Source organism: Lolium rigidum, chromosome 2 (assembly GCF_022539505.1).
Source record: "Lolium rigidum isolate FL_2022 chromosome 2, APGP_CSIRO_Lrig_0.1, whole genome shotgun sequence".
Taxonomy (NCBI): Eukaryota; Viridiplantae; Streptophyta; class Magnoliopsida; order Poales; family Poaceae; genus Lolium; species Lolium rigidum.
Window position 1 is genome coordinate 259,229,932 of NC_061509.1, and position 18,206 is coordinate 259,248,137.

General features: G+C 46.7%; 1 protein-coding gene across 1 annotated transcript; it reads left to right on the top strand.

Annotated features, from left to right (window-relative positions):
* The first annotated feature begins 525 nt into the window (after positions 1-525).
* Positions 526-4,808, top strand: LOC124688638 (pirin-like protein). The gene is made up of 8 exons (XM_047222292.1): positions 526-687; positions 929-1,036; positions 1,138-1,187; positions 3,132-3,170; positions 3,306-3,334; positions 3,413-3,475; positions 3,913-4,016; positions 4,100-4,808. The coding sequence occupies exons 1-8, from the start codon at positions 581-583 to the stop codon at positions 4,605-4,607; spliced, it is 1,008 nt and encodes a 335-aa protein (XP_047078248.1). The 5' UTR covers positions 526-580; the 3' UTR covers positions 4,608-4,808.
* The last annotated feature ends 13,398 nt before the right edge of the window (positions 4,809-18,206 follow it).

The following is an 18,206-nucleotide window of genomic DNA, read 5'->3' on the forward strand; positions in this document are numbered from 1 at the left end:
CCACGCCGAAAGTTTGTTGTGTCACGCCTTATAGGTGTAGCCAGGGTGGTCGACGATCGTGTTGTGCCACACCGTTTTAGACGTGCTACACCACCAGCCCTAGGGCCTACCCCGGGAGCCCAAATTAGCTGCACACTACCAAACATCAGCTTTCTTAACCTAGAAAGGTGGAAGAAGCCGGCCGTACAAGTACATACTAGAACCGATTTCCTTGAGTTGGGTGACATTAAGACCACGCGCCGTTCACACCATATAAACCCGGGAACTGAACAAAGTGCGATTCATGGATCTTGATTTGTTCGTGCTCGTGGTAGGGAACACACACATGCAACGGCGGCGATGGAGATGCTCACGACGACACAAGTGGTTGGACAGTGGATTATGCCGTAGTACGACAAAAACCCCCGTTCACACGGGGCGGGCGGCTGTTCACACCTGCGAGGTGTCTGTTAATTTGCGGCGCCGGCGCGCTCTCTATTTATACCACCAGAGTTGCTCGACACTCTCCACCACAACGCCTTCTTCTTCCATCTCCTCCACCTCCACAGGGACATCGTGCTTGTGACTCCGTCGCATAACCATGTCCGGCAGCACCTGCGTCTCCTTGGCTCCCTCCTCGGTCGCCGTTGCGCCGCCGGCAAGGGCGGCGGACGAGATCCATTCCGACGGGATGATCACCATCCAAAGGTACGCCCGCCCGCAGTGATTATGTCATGTCCATTCTTCTACCTCCGGCCGCTGCTCTTCTTCTCTACGAACCATTCGGTCTCCATAGGATCCTCTTCTTCACTAGCCTATAATTGAGTAGTAACTGATTGCCTACGAATAATTCGTGTAGAATATAGGCTAGCTCGTCCGTATGCACGCATATTCTATTTCCCTTGCGAATCGCGCTACACATATTCTAACGGAACGCTGTGCGTGGCAGTGACGAGGCGCCCATGATCTTGGGCAAGCCGAGGGCGGTGGTTCAGACTTTGACGTGCCAGCGCCGGCCCCTCGGCGATGGCTTCGCCTACAGGAGGAGCATTGGCGGGTAAGCAACCCAATAATGTCATCATATTCTAATTAAGCTTAATGGCGACGAGATACTGGTAACATTAATTGTGAGCGTTGGTTACAATTGATTTCTTGCAGGCCTGAGTTGGAGAGTTTGGATCCTATCCTTTCCTTCGATGACTTTGAATGTATGTATACTCGCTCACTTCAAAATTTGATTGCCCTATAGATTTACTTAAAGTCAAACTTTATAAAATTTGGCCAAATATTTAGAAGAAAAATGTTAACATCTACAATATAGAATTTATAATATTAGAATCGACATAAAGTGCATGTTCATATTATATGTATTAGGTATTATTGATGATGATATTTTTTTGCTCTATTCTTGATCAAACTTGACAGAATTTGACTTTAACTAGACCCAAAATGCGAAGTAAAAAAAAAGACGGAGTAAGGACGACCATTGATCCAAATTTTGTACACCATTTAATTCCCATCGAAACTCACAAATCCACCTGCTATAACTATGACAACACTCATCAAGCTATGATGCTAGGCCAACTAAGAGCAATTCCAATAGTATAGCCAACTGCTGGCTATAAGAAGATGCCATATTATTTGTAGTCATCTTATAGTTAATATGTATAATAGTTGGCTATAAGAATGAAGCACTTTACTAACATATGGCCCATCTTTCACTCTCACAAAGTGCCTAGGAGCACGTGCAAGAACTGGCTATTGCATAGTAGCCCACCTCCCTTCTCTCTCCTCTTCTCTTTCCTCCAACTCATCTAAAATATATTATTTAATGTCTTATAGTCAGCTGACTGGACTCTATTGTACTTGCTCTAAGAGCAAATATAATAAGTCCTAGCCAGCTGGCTATAAGGGTTTAAATAATATATGCATGCTTAGTTGGAGGAGAGAGTAGAGGAGTGGGCTCTCATGCAAGAGCCAGCTCTAGCACGTGCTCCTAGGCACTTTGTGAGAGTGAAATGTGGGCCATCCATTGATAAAGTAGTACTACCTCCGTCCCAAGGAATAAGACGCACGCGCATTCCAAGATGAACTTTGACCATAAAAATTGAGCAATACAATCTTGATTATATTATATGTAATTAGTATCGTTGGATTCGTATTGAAAAGCACTTTCAAATGTTGCTAATTTCATACAAATAATCTTTATATATTTGAAATAATTCTTGGTCAAACAAAAAACACGTAAAACGAGGATGCCTTATTCCTTGAATCGGAGGTAGTACATGATTATAGCTCACTATTATACATATTGGCTCTATGTTAGCAACAAATGACATGGCACATGGCTTATAGCCAGCAGCTGCCTATACTATTAAACTTGCTCTAAACTCCCCAAGAGCACCTAGCTACTTTGGTTGCATACGAGGCCGTAGTTTGTTTGGTTGCTATAAATTTGTGTCCCATCTGTCTTATGCTAAATGAAAATTTGTAGTTTTGCTTAAGAATAAACTATATCTTAGATTCAGGGAATTTTCAAAATAAAATCATATCATTGTTTTTGGTCCAAACATGATAAAATCTAAGATAGTTTGGGTTGGAAAAAAATTAATGAGAATACTACTCCCTCTGGTACAGTTTAACACGACACACTAAGTTTAAGGTAAACTTTGACCATTAGTTTGGTCAATAAAATATGAATTACATGTCTGCAAAAGCTATACCATTAGATTCGTATTCGTAAAAGGCTTTAAATGATATAGTTTTTTGTGACATATAGTTTATATTTGATTAAGCAGAATAATGGTCAAAGTAGTTTCTTAAACCACTTGTGTGCCTGTTAAACTGATCTGGAGGAAATACCTTCCTTGCTGGCATGCCCATTTTATTAGCGATTTACTACCCAGCAATCAAGTACCAAAAACTACTCTACAGAACTTCAGTTGTGGTTATTAGTATTCTTAGATAGTAGTTGGCTATTAGTTAGTACTCTTAGAGTAGTACTCTTTCCACCTTGGTCCCAGAGAATTTTGAGGCGCGCCGTGTAAAACTGTGATGGAGGGAGTAACACATTTTACAAGTTAATACGTCCATTAATTCGTTTTCCATGCATAATAACCGAACTAACATCTAGACCTGACTTTATTTTCCAGTCACCGGTCCAGCAAACTTTGGTGATCATCCACACAGAGGTTTGTAATTTCTTTGTGACCATTCGTGAACACACATATGATTGACAAAATTTGATCTCATGTTATTAAGTTACTAAAGTGATGAATCCCTTAATTCTGATTGTACTTTGTTCCTGTTTTCCGCTGCCTCTTCAGGATTTGAGAGTCTTACCTACGTACTTGAGGTATTAATCAATAGACTTCTCCTTTCACGTTTTAGCTGAACATGAAGACTGAATTTTCCTCCTTTGTGTTTCTCCCAGGGCAGCATCGGTTTCCATGATTTTTCAGGCCACAAGGGAACCATCAATACAGGAGATGCTCAGGTTAGATTTCTACAAATCACACACCCACCTGTACACACCATTAAGCACAAAAACCACTATGTTCATAGTAATCTCCTTCACTCGACCCTGTTTCCATTCTGGTGTTGATAGTGCAAAAGGATGTATATATGCATCGGTTATGGTCCGAACCTTGATATTTACTATGAAATGCTAGAATTTGTTCCATAGTGAATATCAAAATGCTATCCTACAGGCCTACTGCAGTCCTATGAAACATGTTGCATTAGTTGTGTTGATCGTAAAATTTATTCAGATGAAAACATTCTAGTACCCCGTACTTATTTTTCCAGAATATATAGTTTCCCTGTGAGGCTCCATTGGTTCCCTTCTTTTGGAACGTGTAGCCTCTTAGCATTCCTATTCCTCTAGATGCATGTATATGGCCGTTGATTGATTCGTGGTTAACGTGGGTGCAGTGGACGACGGTGGGGCGCGGGGTGGTGCACGCGGAGGTGCCGGCCGGACAGGGAGTGCAGAGGGGGCTCAACTTCTGGATAAACCTCGCCGCCAAGGACAAGATGTATGTAGTCTACATTGCTTACAAGAAGATCAAAAGAACTGAATTTTATTACTAGCAATACTGAGCATTCAGGTCTTTTGCAGGGTGGCGCCAAGTTACCAGGAGCTGGCGAGCGTCGATATCCCCACAGTTGACAAAGACGGCGTGTCCGTCAAGGTCATCGTCGGAGAGGCCCGGGGCGTGTGCTCGCCGATCCAGACACGCACCCCCGTCATGTGCCTGGACATCACCGTCGGCCCCGGCGCGCACCTGCACCAGGCAGTCCCCGCCGGCTGGAGCGCTTGCGCGTATGTCATCGACGGCGAGGCCAGCTTCGGGCCGTCGGACCGAGCCACGCGCCAGCACGAGTGTGCCGTGTTCGGCGCCAAAGGCGACGGCGTGGACGCGCGGAGCGGCGATGCCGACGCCTCGACCAGGTTCCTGCTGGTGGCGGCGCGGCCGCATGGCGAGACCGTGGTGCGGGAGGGCTACTTCGTGATGAACACCAGAGAAGAACTGGAGCAGGCGATGGACGACTACCGGAACCACCGCAACGGCTTCGAGATGGCCGTCGGCTGGACCTCCGACCACGTCGCCAAACCGGCACAGTGATCGGTTCCAAGTGTTGTTGCAACGAAATTAAAGAGGGACTGGGACTAGCTAGCAGCCGGCTGCTCGTTCGTGCGATCGAGCGGCCTCCCGTTTGTTATGATCTTAATAGGGCTCCTCTCAATTCAATACAACAGATTCGATGCAATTTCTCTCCAACATCGGAGTTACAGGAAACAAATGGGAAACACAGATAATGATCAGTTTGTCGTCATCGAGGAGACTGTGCTTAAGGCTCCTTTAATTCAAAGGATTTTTATATCAGAATTGTGTAGAATTTAAATTTTATAGGATTTTTTTCTATAATACATGTTTCATTCATTTAAACATATCCTGTAGGAACTAATCAAATAGAAATCTTATAGTGCAAATCATATCTGAACAAAGCATGAGGTCATACCTCATGAAAAATTCTTTTGGCACAATCAAAAAGAAATTATCTTTTCATAGAATTCAACTAGTCATGATATCATAATTCTATGATTTTTCTATTAATTTTTTTCTATCCTATGAATCAAAGAAGCCTTCGGAAGTTGATCGCAAGGAGCTTGATCGAGGCTACGTCCTAGGCCTCATTTTGGGCCTTGGGCTGTAGACCATCGCAAGGGGGATTGATATTTCGAGATTTTTTGAAAATATTAATATTTATAATTTGAATAGTTTTAAAATTTGAAAAAATAATAATTTGAACTGTTTTTAAAACTGAACATTTTTATATTTTGAATATTTTTTGTAAAATTGTACCAATTTAAAATTTGAATAGTTTTAAACTTTGAATAGTTTTAAAATTTGAACAGTTTCAAGACTTGAACAATTTTTTAGATTCGAATCGATTTTTTAAATCTAAATAATTCTAAAAAAATAAAATTAGAACAATTTAAAAAATGAACATTTTTTAACCGAACGAATTCTGAAAATCGACAAAAAATCAGACAGAACCCAGAAAAAATAGGAAAAACAAGGCAATTAACCCCCAACAAACTGGGCGGAAAAAATTCACGAACCATGGGCTGGCCCACAAGACGAAATAGGGTCTGCGGCATGGTATCCCCGCCGACCTGGTCGGTGTATAGGGTTCGCCGCCCTGAAACAATGCTACATCGGGAACAAAAGAATATGCGAGATGTTCTTTATTCGAACAAAGGTACGGGTCTAGAAGAGAGGGGGTCCTATTTCCCGCTTTAAGCGCCCGCGAAGCTCGCTCCCGCCTTGAGACCTCCTATCGTGAGCCGTGCCGAATATAGCTCGATACCAAGTACGGTTTCTCTTGTTTTTTCTTCTTTCAGTTTAGATTTAAAAATGATCAAATTTGAAAAATGTTTCAATAGTAAACTGTTCAAAAATCGAAAAAGGTTCAAGTCCAAAAATTTCAAACATAAAAAGTTTAGATTAAAACTTGTTTAAATAAAAATGTTCAATTTGAAAAATGTTTGAATTAAAAATTGTTCAAAATTTTGAAAAATGTTCAGAATAAAAAAATACAAAACAAAAAAAATAGATTTAAAAAATTCAAATTTTGAAATTGTTCATATCTAGAAAAAGTTCAATATTTGGAAACTCGACCGAAAGGCTCAAAGCTATAAAAAGTCCAAAAAAATTTCAAAACTGAAAAAAATTGAACTTGAATTTTTTTCAAAAATAAAAAAAAAGGCCAGGAGGAACGCAAAACCAGTCAAAACCTGAAAAAAACCGAAATTATTCATGAGACCAAAGAAGCAGTAAAAGAAAATCGCTCAAAATGGGCCCAGCCCATCTAGCGCCCGCTTCGGGTGGTGAATAGGGTTCGCCGCCTGGAAGCCTTTGTTCTTGCGGCATTCCAATGCCCAAAGCCCACCAAACTAGGGGAGGCCCTATTCTCCGCTTTAAGCGGGAGTGAGCGTTGCTCCGCTTAAAGCCACATACGCTGGGCCTGGCCTGTTTATTCCGTTCTCTTTTTTTCGTGAGTCACACATTCACGGCATTGATTCAACACATTCAGGGCATTGAGTCGTACTGCTTCTGTTTTCACAACTCTGAACAATCTTCAAAACCGAACAATTTTTGAAAACGAACAAACTTCAAATTTAGAAAACGTTCAAATATGAAAAAGTTCCAAATTAAAAAATGTTCAAACAAAAAATTGTTCAAAATTTGAAAAAAAAATCTGAAAAATAATTCAAACTCGAAAAAAGGTTCAAATCTAAAAAACGTTCAGATTAAAAACTGTTCAAAAATAAAATTGTTCGAAGCTAAAAATTGTTCAAATTCAAAAAAAGTTCAAACTAAAAAAAAGTTCAAATCTAAAAAAGTTCAAACTTGAAAAAGTTCAAATTCGAATAATCTCTAAATTAAAAAAATTACAAAAAAACAGACCTGCAAAACCAGATACTGAAGGGGAAAACCAAAAAGAACCAAAGAAAAACCGAAAGGTAAAAAAAAGAAGAGAATTCCCTGCACACTAATGGGCCGGCCCGGACCTACCTCGCTCTGAGCGGAGCGCCAGATAGCGCCCGCTATGAGCGGAGGATAGGTTTCGCCCCAAACTAGCCCATTGAATATCCTATTCTTTTCCATTGATTCTCATGGCAGGCTAGCAGCAAAGCAATCAATGATACAAGGCCGTGGCCCGTGGAGCTCACTCACTTATCAAATTGTCTGACCACAAATCAAGCTTGTCCGTGAGCCATTTCAGTGGTTGTTGTTTATCGCGTCCACCCCGCCTGGCTGCCATGTCGGTCAAACAAGGAACTTCCCATGCCGGTTCGAAGAGTTGGAACCTCGAGGAACAACACAGCCATCGAGCTGACCTAGCACGTACGAGGTAGTTACCTTGTTGGGTGCGTGACTCGTTCTATACATGGACAACGACCTAGCTAATGATGTTCTTAACAAAGTTTCATCAAGGTAAAAGCTGAAAACCAAATCTGATCCCGGGTGCATATGCACCTGGTATGTATAAAACATATTTCTAAAATATAAAAAGATTAGAAATAAAATTTAGCATGTAGAGGGACATGTTCTATATATGCACATAAAGTTTCACATAAAACTAACAATTTTTGTACACTGTGTAAAAAAAACAAATAATACCTCGAAAAATAGACTATTTTAGCACCAAAGATTTGTCTTTTTTGCACAAGGCACGAAACATATCGATTTTTGCTGAAACAACTTTGTAAGCATGTAACATGTCAATATACACAAGGAATTTTTATTTGTATTTTTCTAACATTTTTAAATATGTTTAACATGCATTTTAAATAAAGGGTGCATATGCACCCGGGTGTAGAAACAGCAGTGTACTTTTCCCCTTTTGGAGAGACCAAACTGGATATGCCATCTCAATCGAGGTCCGCTGCAAACAAACGTGACCAAGAGGATATGTTCTCCATCATGCATGCCCCATACATGTTCGGTTTCCAACACTCTCGTCGCACCATCTATTCAGCGACACGGATATGGGCAGGAGTATATATTCACCCCTGGGATCATATTACCAGTTAATGCCACCCTCGTTCTGCAGCAAAATTTTCCTTGTGGAATATGTGGAGCATATTATGAACGTACACGTTGTTGATCAGTTGTAACCATCTGAGACTTACGCATGTGGTTGGTTTTTGATCAGCTGTTGCCATCGGTTTGCTGGATAGTCCAAAAGTCCATGGTCGGTCATGTGATGAACTTCCCTGGCATCAATGTCGAAAAGGATGCATGCCCGGTCTCGCTTGCTCGATCCCAGCAGTCGCAGCGGAGCTAGACAGATTGATAGGATGATCAATTCGGCGTGATCTACTCGATCGAGATACTCCACAGGCATTGCTAGTATGCGACGCAAGTGTGTATGCGTGAGCGAGTGTGTGTGTGTGTGTGTGACTAGATGCAGAGTCAGGCTGAGTTGATGGAGTAATGTTAGAGTTGACAACTTGAGGAAGTTCGATCGAGCTGACTGTTACTTACGGGTCGCCGAGGGAGTGTATGTTGCAGTTGAGCCTTTACATAGGTGGACACTCCCTGCATTGCAGGCAAACGGTCCTGGAGGTATAGCTAGGAACCCAGCAGATCATCATCATCGCTCGACCTAGCGTGTTTTTCAAGTGCAACCGCACAATCCTACCTAGGCTCCTAGCTGAACCACCTCCCCGAGTTATCCGGGTGGCCTAGTGCCGCGGCCCTCCGCCGCGCAACCACCTTAATTTCCCTACCCACGAATTCTGGAGTATTGCTGTATTGGGTCGTCACTTCATGTCACTCACTAATTTGTTCCGTTCATATGCTTGATAAACTATTTGCGGTTTTTAATCAGAATTGCTCCTATTATGCGCCATTTTCATATTTATGTTGTTTTCTGAAAATTATTCCCAAACGTATCACCAACGCTCTCTGTCCAAACAAGCATTTACTATTTTAATGTAGTGTATTATTTGACCATAATAGATTATGTGTTTTCATATATCTCTCATTTACAAACTCATTGGTGCATAGCTCTGAACTATCATAATTATTCACACGCCAACTTCATATTTCTTTGGCTATCAATACTACTATCACCATCCCGATAACATACATAAACGCTACAACATGAAAACTACAGAGTCAATACATTTCTTTATGAAGAGAGGATCATGGTTAGACATATAGAGACTGGTGTTTGTATTACCTATTTATCCATTAATTATTTTTAAGCTAAAAGGTAGGTTTTCTCACTGCATAATTTTTATTAATTTATTTTTTAAAGTTTGTATATAGAAGAGCTACAACTGCTAGAAAATTAAAACAGTAAAACTAGCATAAGCTAAGTAAGGAAAAGCATGCAAAATTCGGACTCCAGCATTGCATACAAGCATAGGAATTCTTATAAGCCTTGTGAAGGAGTAAAGCCAGTTTCTTTTTTTTAATGCTTATGACTCTATAGAGATGAGGCTCCACTTTTTTTAACATTCCCAATTATTCAGATTGCCGAAAAGACAATTATAATGATTTTCACATAGAAAGGTTGGTAAATGACTCATTTTAGACTGTTCACGAAGGAGATGACATGAGTTTTAGTGAGTAAATTAAATATTATTTGATACAATTGAACTAAATTTTATTTACAGTAAACTTGCATACTTTCATATAACTTATTTTAATTTAGAATAGTCTCAATGAATTTACATAGTTAGCACACTTAACCACATATGAAATATTGCAAATATTAATTGCATTATTCTTTGTATTGTAATACAAATTCCAAAAAACAACTACCTTGTGCTAATTTTAAATCTATTTTGTTCAAAAAAATATGTTTGTATCCTAGTATTATAGATATTTGCTAAAACTCGATCAAATTGTGTGTTGTCTCATTTTTGCAGCAGCATTGATATTTTAATATAAGTAACATTTGGTAGTATCAATTGAGTATAGCCTAAAAACTATTTTAGTAGTGGTTTCCAGTGTTTCGTTCGGTAAGAAAACTTATAGGGACTTCTATATGGTATACATTTAAACGTTAGCTTGACTCTTTACCATTTCTTTCATGGTCATACGTGTTTTACAAGTTATAGTATGTTCTAGAACAACCAAAAAAAATACATTCTGTGTACTTTATGTTGATGTATTCCGCAAAAAAAAAGATGTATTGTCATTTAAGCTAATCACCAATGATCATAAAAGTATCGTGGATTCTATAACGTTCTCCGAAGAATGAACTGTAGCTCTGACAGTAGTCGTATAAAGAGGAATGTTATAATGTGTCTTATAATATCATCAGTTATATTAATCACGAACTTGCGCATTATATGGACTCGATATTGATCTTTTATGCTCTTTGCAATACTTTTCGTGTAACATAACTTCTCGTGTCAGTTGCTTGTGAGAATAGTGTTGCAAGTTCTTTTTTTTTTTGCATCATCTGTGTTGCAACTTTTTTTTTTCTTTTTGCGAGATCTTGGTTGCAACTTGGGCTCCCGCCACTTGCCTAGTGAGCCCGGGAAGCGCAGGCCATGACGCCGTTCAGGCCTGTTGTTCTCCACCGGCGCTCCCGATAGCGGCCCCGATAGCTTTTTGGTGGCCGGGCGCGAAAATAGGTCGTACCGGCGCGGCTCAAACGGCGCCGGCCAATTTTGGAGCCCAATAGAATCGCCGGCAACCCCGTGCCGGCCCCTTCACCAAGGGCGCGAATCGGACGAGCCGGCGCCTCGCAAGGCTGAAAATTTCGGGTGTGGGAGCCGCCTGTCAGTGACGCCAGGGCGCCGCGCGGGATATTTTACCGCCACGACGCTGCGCGGGAAATTCTCCCGCCGCGACACCGCGCGGGAGGTTTCCCGCCTCGCCGGTGGTCCATATAATCCCTCCTCCCCTGCCTCTATAGTGCAAAAACCATAGAAAAATAGCACAATGTTCGATTCGTGGGACGAGGCAGCGCTAGAGACGGCCGTGTAAGTCATGGAAGCGGACCCGCAGCTCGTAGAGTACGAGGCGTGGGAGGAGGCGGTGCTAGCGTCGACCGTGGATGCCCACGTCGCGGACGAGCGGCAGGGCCAGGAGGCGGAGCGGCGGATGCGGGTGACCGAGGAGGCGGGACGGCGGCGGGTGGTGCGGCAGGAGGTGGTGCGGCAGCGGGAGGAGTCGGAGCGGCGGCAACGGGAGGAGGCGGAGTTACTGGAGGTGCGGCGGCGGGAGGAGGCGAGCGAGCGCCGGTGGGAGGCGCGACGGCAGAAGGGGTGGGAGGACCTTTTGCTGCGGCGGTCGCAGCGGGAGGAGACACGGATTCAGGAGGAAGTCTGCGAGCGGCGGCGTTTGGCGGAGCTAGGTCCGCCTACAGAGGCAGGAGTTGGATCACCGTCGGCGGCGGGAGGACCTGGAGCGGCAGCTGCGTCAGGAGGCGGTGGCCGCGGATAGATCCGCTTACTTGACGTTCGTGGCGGAGAGAGCAGGGGATTATCGACGGAGGAGCAGCAGAGAGAGCAGAGGAGAGACCACCGGAGAGAGCAGCTCCACCTCCATAGAGCCAAGTGGTCAGTAGGTAGTAGTCTAGAGATGAAGCAAATTTCATATGTCATCCGGGGTTGAGGAGTGAATAATGTTTTACTCGGATTTACCCGGAAATATTATTAATTTATTCCTCGATCCTGAATGACATTAAAATAAAATTTTAAGTAAAATATGTAGTTTGTGTAAAAAAAACTTCTATCGGGACCGCTTGTTTGGGGGTTCCGGTGTGAGAACAGCTCCCCCAAATAGAGGATGCAGTGTCGGCGTCCCCCAACGGCGTCCCTGCTAGCGCCTATTTAGGGGCTCCCGGTGGAGATGCTCTAACCAAGTTGTGAAAATTATCATTACCCGGGGAGCCTGCGTGCATTTACATCACCTGGTATTACTGCCACTGCAAGTTGCCAATCGGATCGGACGGGATGAGGTTAGGGCATCTCCAACCCCACGACTCAAACGGACGTGTTTGGTCGTCCGGTTGTGGTCGTTTGGGTCGACCTCCGGAGACGCGGATAGACAATATGTCCGTGGCTTTTTTTTTGTTCCCCAATGCTGTGAGACCCAAATTATTTCTCTTCCCCGTCGAGCCATACTACTACTAGTTGGGCAAGAACATGTCCGGCCAGCTCCGCCACGCCCCGTCGAGCCACGGCCCGGCAGCCTCCGTCCCCGCCCCCGCCCCGGCGACCTCCGCCCCCACCCCGCCACGCCCCGGCGAACTCCGCCGCGCCACGGGTCAAGCTACGGCGACCTCCGCCCCCGCCATGCCGTGGCGAGCTCCGCGCGTTCCCTTCCTGCCACGCCCTGGCGCGCCCCGGCCCAGGTCCGTCCCGCCCACGTCGACCTCCGCCCCGGCGAGCTCTGCTCCGGCAAGCCCCGCCCGCGTCGACCTCCGCCACCGCCCGTGCGTGCCCGCCTGTGGCCGACGCGGCCGGTGCCGCCCTCGCCCGTGGCCGACGCGGCCAGCGCCTCCCTCGCCCGTGCACGCATGTGCCCGCCCCCGTCAGTGGCCGACGCGGCCGATCGGATGGAGGCGCGGCCCCGTTCCTCGCCACGTGCACGGCCCCATCCGCCGCCGTGGGCGCGCGGCCCCGTCCGCCGCCGCGGCCCCTGTTCGCCGCCGCGCCTGAGGCGCCTAGGTAGTCTACGCTGCCCCGTTCGAAGCCGCCGGCGTGGCTGCAAGCTCGCAGCAGGCGCTGCCCCGTTCGACGTCGCCGGCGCCGCTCCAAGCTCACCGGGGGCGCGGAGCTTGTTTCGCCTCCGGTGACTTCCGGCAGGTGTGAAAAAAAGGGAGGCGGCGGCGACGGGTGCCTCCATGAGTAGGCGACGGCGGCAGTCCACGAGGCGAGCCAAACTCCGGCGGCCGTACCAACGATTTTCAAGGGAGAAAGGAGGACAGAGAGAGAGAATGCTGCGGGGTCTACTGGGTTGCCTTTGTCTCTCTGTCAAATGGGCCAGAATGCGTGTCCGGCCGGACAGAACGACCACAGATAGACGCCCGCTCGTGTCCGGCTCGACCCAAATCGCTCCCAAATTTGAGTCAGTTTTGGGTCAAACCGGACGCTGGGAGTATTCGCTTTTACGATGGATTGCCCCGCAGGATGCAGTTTGACCCTTCCGGAGTCCGTTTTTGGGTTTGGGTCTCCCGGTTGGAGATGCCCTTATCTGCAGAAGCGGTAGGCCCAGCGGTCACAGAAGAGGACGTAGTTCGGTATAGCCAGCCGATTGAGCCCATCTAACCGTATAATTCTCTTTAAAATATATTTTCGTCTTACTATATTAATATAACAATCACACGATACAACTACTAAGGCATCAGCACAATCACATCTAAGAGAAAACATGAAACATGAAAGAAAGAAAAGAGAAAGAAAGTTAAAAATGTTGAATCGACGAAAATGAAGGTGTCCGTAGCCGTTGCGCCTTCCGGGAATTTCCACCACGCTCCTAGCACTATAAAACGCCGCGTACCAAGCATCACATTTAAGAAGGAATACGACGACAACGACACTGCTACCCGGACAGGTCCTAGGGTTTCCCCCGGTACGCACAGGGACAAGGGAGGAGGCCTTGAAGGAAGGGTGGCACCCGCGGACGTCGCCACATCGGTGTCGGCCAGCACGACAGAGATTTCTCCCGTCCCTCGCAACCTTGCCCTGAGCGCTCCATTGTGCTCCACCAAGCTCACCGCCCACCAACGTGCGCCACCAGAGCTATAGAATCACCATCGCCGCCTTACCGCGGCCAACGAACAAAGGCCAGCGGGATCAAGGAGGATCTCGAGATCGAGGGGCAACAAGGTTGTGGCCACGCGTGAGGGAACCGCCTCCACCGCTAATGGCGGTACCCATCCGGACACGCCAGCAAGGGGCATATCAGCCCTCCTGGCCCGGCCGAGCACAAACCCACTTAGTCCATGCTCGTGAAGCCCCCATCGGGATGCTGCTAGACGTGCGCCTCCACCTCATCCAACCTCCGATCCGGCCACCTCCCCCGCCCGCCAGAAGCAGTCCGGCAGCGCCCACGCTCGACCCGCCCAACCCCAGATGAGCCCGTCGCGCGAGCACCTCGCCGCCCCGCCGCCAAGCAACCGTTCCATCGCCAGCCCGCCGCCCGCGGAGAACCGCGCCGGATCCTCCCAATCTGAGGTGCACCATCGCTGAAGGAGAAGGCCATGCGCCACCCCGCCAAGCGCACGGGACAAGCAGCTCCGCCACCGCCGGCATGCACCGACGGTGGTGGCAGAGGGGACATGGAGGAGCTAGGCTATGGTCGCCCTCCTGTCCCCGCGGGGACTGACAGCGAGGGCCGGGACGTCGGGGGAGGGAGCGGACGGAGGCGGGGAGGGCCTGGCGGCGGCTGCTGCGTGGGGGAGGAACCCTAGTCGGGGGTGAGGAGGCCCTGTGTCCAGAAAGGGGCCAGCTCCCGGCTGTACTTATCTAACCGTATAATCGCCTGTGCTCCGGTGTCCCCCCCCTGGCGAACGACGTTCAGGTGAAAAACACAAGGACGGTCAAGATTACCCGATACCCCTTCGGCGTTGTGTATAGCGGGCCGCGCGGGATTCATTTGTACGGTATTCTGTACGTATACGGGAAAGACGTGGCGAGCAACGTGGCAAGGGAGAGGAGGCGTCGGTGACGTGTAGTCGGACGTGGCGAGGGAGCGGAATCGTCGGCGATTATAAAAGGTTTCGTCCGGCACGCCCGCTGCCATTTCCCCCGTTCCCCATCTTCTCCCTCTCCCTCACTCCGCCAAACAACCCGCCTCCCTCTCCCTCACTCCGCCCGCCGGTAGTTTAGGTATTGTCGGCGATCCAGTAGATCCGTACGCGATGGAAGCAGGGGGAGCTGCCGCGGACGATGTGAAGACGGTGGCCGTGGTGGAAGTTGATCCATCGGAGCAGGCGGTTGGAGGGGAAAGCGGTGCTGGAGGGTCGGCGGTCGCTGCGAGGACCACCGCCGTGGAGTCCTCCATCATCGGGTCGGTGGTCGTCGGCACGGTGGTGGCGGCAACGGCCGATGTGGATGCGGGCGAATCTGCATGCGGTGATGCTGCCGCAGCCGTGAAGGTGGCGGCGGATCTTGTGGAGGAGGCTTCATCCTCGGCGGCGATGAAGACGGTGGCGGATCTGGTGGCTGCGCCGAGCTGCCGGCGACGTAAGTGAGGTGCGGGCGGACATGCGGATGGAGGTAAGTTCTCTGTCCCTTCTTTTTGCTTTCGATTAAGCGGGTCTACCAGGCTAGCATGGGTGCACGAGATGCATGGGGGAGTGCCTTGGAGATGAAAAAGACCTAGGAAGAACGAATGATTTTGTATGTTTTTTAATTGCTTGGACATCGATGGATCTTGGGCGTAGTTCTTTTGCTGCTAAAAGTATGAATAGGAATAGAGATATCTTGCTATGCCGGTTAATATGTAAGAAAGAAATAGTTGGTACCTATGATCGAATTTTTGTTGCAACAGAGATTTTTGTAGGTTTATATTGGGTTGTGAATGCAATAAATAACCTAGCCCGTTGTATTGATTCGTGATTGATGCTGGATATGAATTGCAATATGGGTTGTAAGTGAGAAAAATACCAGAATTGTTGATTTTTTTCCTGATTTATGCTAGTTATGAGTTGCAATGTGGGTTACAAGTAACATTTGGTGACATAAGAATTAACTTAAAATTTAGTAGACTGACAATTATTGAGACAGAAAAATTAAATTGATCTCTTCAATGCTTTGTCAACTACATTTTAAAGGTTGATATCAGTAACTACATTTTATAGGTTGATATTGATATGTTGCCTGGTACAAATAGCTTGAAATTAGCAAAATTAGTGATACATAACTTGCTTGTATGAGGATACATGTTTGCAAAGTTATGATTGCCAAAGTGATGCAACTCCGTAGCAAATTTTACCACTCGTTGGGGGTTGTTCCTTTCTTATTTGTCAAGGCTAGGAAGTGAGGACTTATGTATTTTGTTTGCGGGTTGGTGAAGGGTCGAGGAAGCGGAAGCGCGAGGAGGAGGAGCTCGTGCCTCCTCCAATCCAGGAGGAGCTAGAACCTGTCCCTCCTCCAATCCAGGAGGAAGTACCTGTCCCTCCTCCAATCCAGGAGGAAGTACCTGTCCCTCCTCCAATCCAGGAGGTGCCTGCTCCAGGTCTGCCTGCTCCAGCATTGGCTGCTCCAGCATTGGCTGCTCCACATGTCCCTGATCCATATGCGGAGTTGGAGGAGTCAGATGGCTCCCTTGAGGTGAGCTTTACAGCTTTTAATCTACCCTTGCATGTATTTCATTGTGTTTGCTTTGTATCTGTAATTGTAACTTTTTGACACTTTGTTGTTCTCCAGGTATGACTCCCGGGATTCATCCGAGTTCGTGGACAGAGGAACATAGGTTCCTTCAAGAGGAAGCTACTTGCAGAAGCTGGATGCTCGGGGACCTCCCTTTCAAGAAGAGGGGGAAGTACTTCGTCCATGGCACAAGATGAAGCCTAAGGGTGGCATGCTTCGGAACCCGAGGCAGACCTGCGAGGAGCTAGCCCATGCCGGCACCTCGAAGCGGATAAGGGCGAGCATCAAGGGCTGCTGATGGTGCTTGCTATGGAGGATGCTGACTAGTTCTCGTGGACTGCCGATGATGCATGCTATGGAAGATGTGCTACCTTTGCTTTTGGTTAATGATGTTTGAACTTGTGTTGTAAGGTGTCTTGAACAATGTTTGATTTGGTGTTGAACATCCGCTTCGTGATGAATTACTTAATGTGATGTTGTCGGACCATCTAGTATAGTGATGGTCTTAATTAATTAATGTGTGTGAAACTATGTTCTCGTGATGAATTATTATTTAGGTGATGATGGTTAGTTCTGCCTATGATTTGGAGTGATGGTGTTTGCATGTATGTGCACATTGCATGCCGATGGTTGCCATCATCTCAAAAGTAGGTCGTAATTACAGGAAACATCCAACTTGTTCATGTCTTTATCTTGCTCATTGCCTATGTTACGACGGTGGAGATCATAATTTACATGATGTTTGTATGAAAAGAACTTTGATAGTTATTAATTTATCAATTTCTTGTGTCCACATTAGCCGAGACAAGCATTGCACGTGCAAACTTAGTAGCATGAGATCTTGGTTGAGATGAGATGGTTTGGTGATACGTCTCCGACGTATCGATAATTTCTTATGTTCTGTGCCATATTATTGATGATACCTACATGTTTTATGCACACTTTATGTCATATTCGTGCATTTTCTGGAACTAACCTATTAACAAGATGCCGAAGTGCCAGTTCTCGTTTTCTCGCTGTTTTTGGTTTCGAAATCCTAGTAACGAAATATTCTCGGAATTGGACGAAACAAAGACCCAGGGGCCTATTTTTCCACGGAGCTTCCAGAAGACCGAAGAACATACGAAGTGGGGCCACGAGGTGGCGACACCACAAGGCGGCGCGGCCCATGGGGGGCCCGCGCCGCCCTATGGTGTGGCCCCCTCGTCTGGCCCCCGACTCTGCCCTTCCGCCTACTTAAAGCCTCCGTCGCGAAACCCCCGATGCGAAAAATCACGATACGGAAAACCTTACCGAGACGCCGCCGCCGCCGATCCCATCTCGGGGGATTACGGAGATCTCCTCCGGCACCCCGCCGGAGAGGGGATTCATCTCCCGGGAGGACTCTACACCGCCATGGTCGCCTCCGGAGTGATGAGTGAGTAGTTCACCCCTGGACTATGGGTCCATAGCAGTAGCTAGATGGTTGTCTTCTCCTCATTGTGCTTCATTGTTGGATCTTGTGAGCTGCCTAACATGATCAAGATCATCTATCCGTAATTCTATATGTTGTGTTTGTCGGGATCCGATGGATAGAGAATACCATGTCATGTTAATTATCAAGTTATTACATATGTGTTGTTTATGATCTTGCATGCTCTCCGTTATTAGTAGAGGCTCTGGCCAAGTTTTTACTTTTAACTCCAAGAGGGAGTATTTATGCTCGATAGTGGGTTCATGCCTGCATTGACACCTGGGACAGTGACAGAAAGTTCTTAGGTTGTGTTGTGCTGTTGCCACTAGGGATAAAACAGTGTTATCACCCGATTTTGGCCAAATCAGGAGATGGGCCGTAAGTGAAGATGGGCTTTGAAAGACTACATATGGA

What these genes read in the sequence shown, in the direction of transcription:
- LOC124688638 (XM_047222292.1), top strand. Translation starts at nt 581, where the DNA reads ATGTCCGGCAGCACCTGCGTCTCCTTGGCTCCCTCCTCGGTCGCCGTT. An exon ending in GTCTTACCTACGTACTTGAG is followed by an intron (nt 3,335 to 3,412) that starts GTATTAATCAAT and finishes TGTTTCTCCCAG; the next exon opens with GGCAGCATCGGTTTCCATGA. An exon ending in TCAATACAGGAGATGCTCAG is followed by an intron (nt 3,476 to 3,912) that starts GTTAGATTTCTA and finishes ACGTGGGTGCAG; the next exon opens with TGGACGACGGTGGGGCGCGG.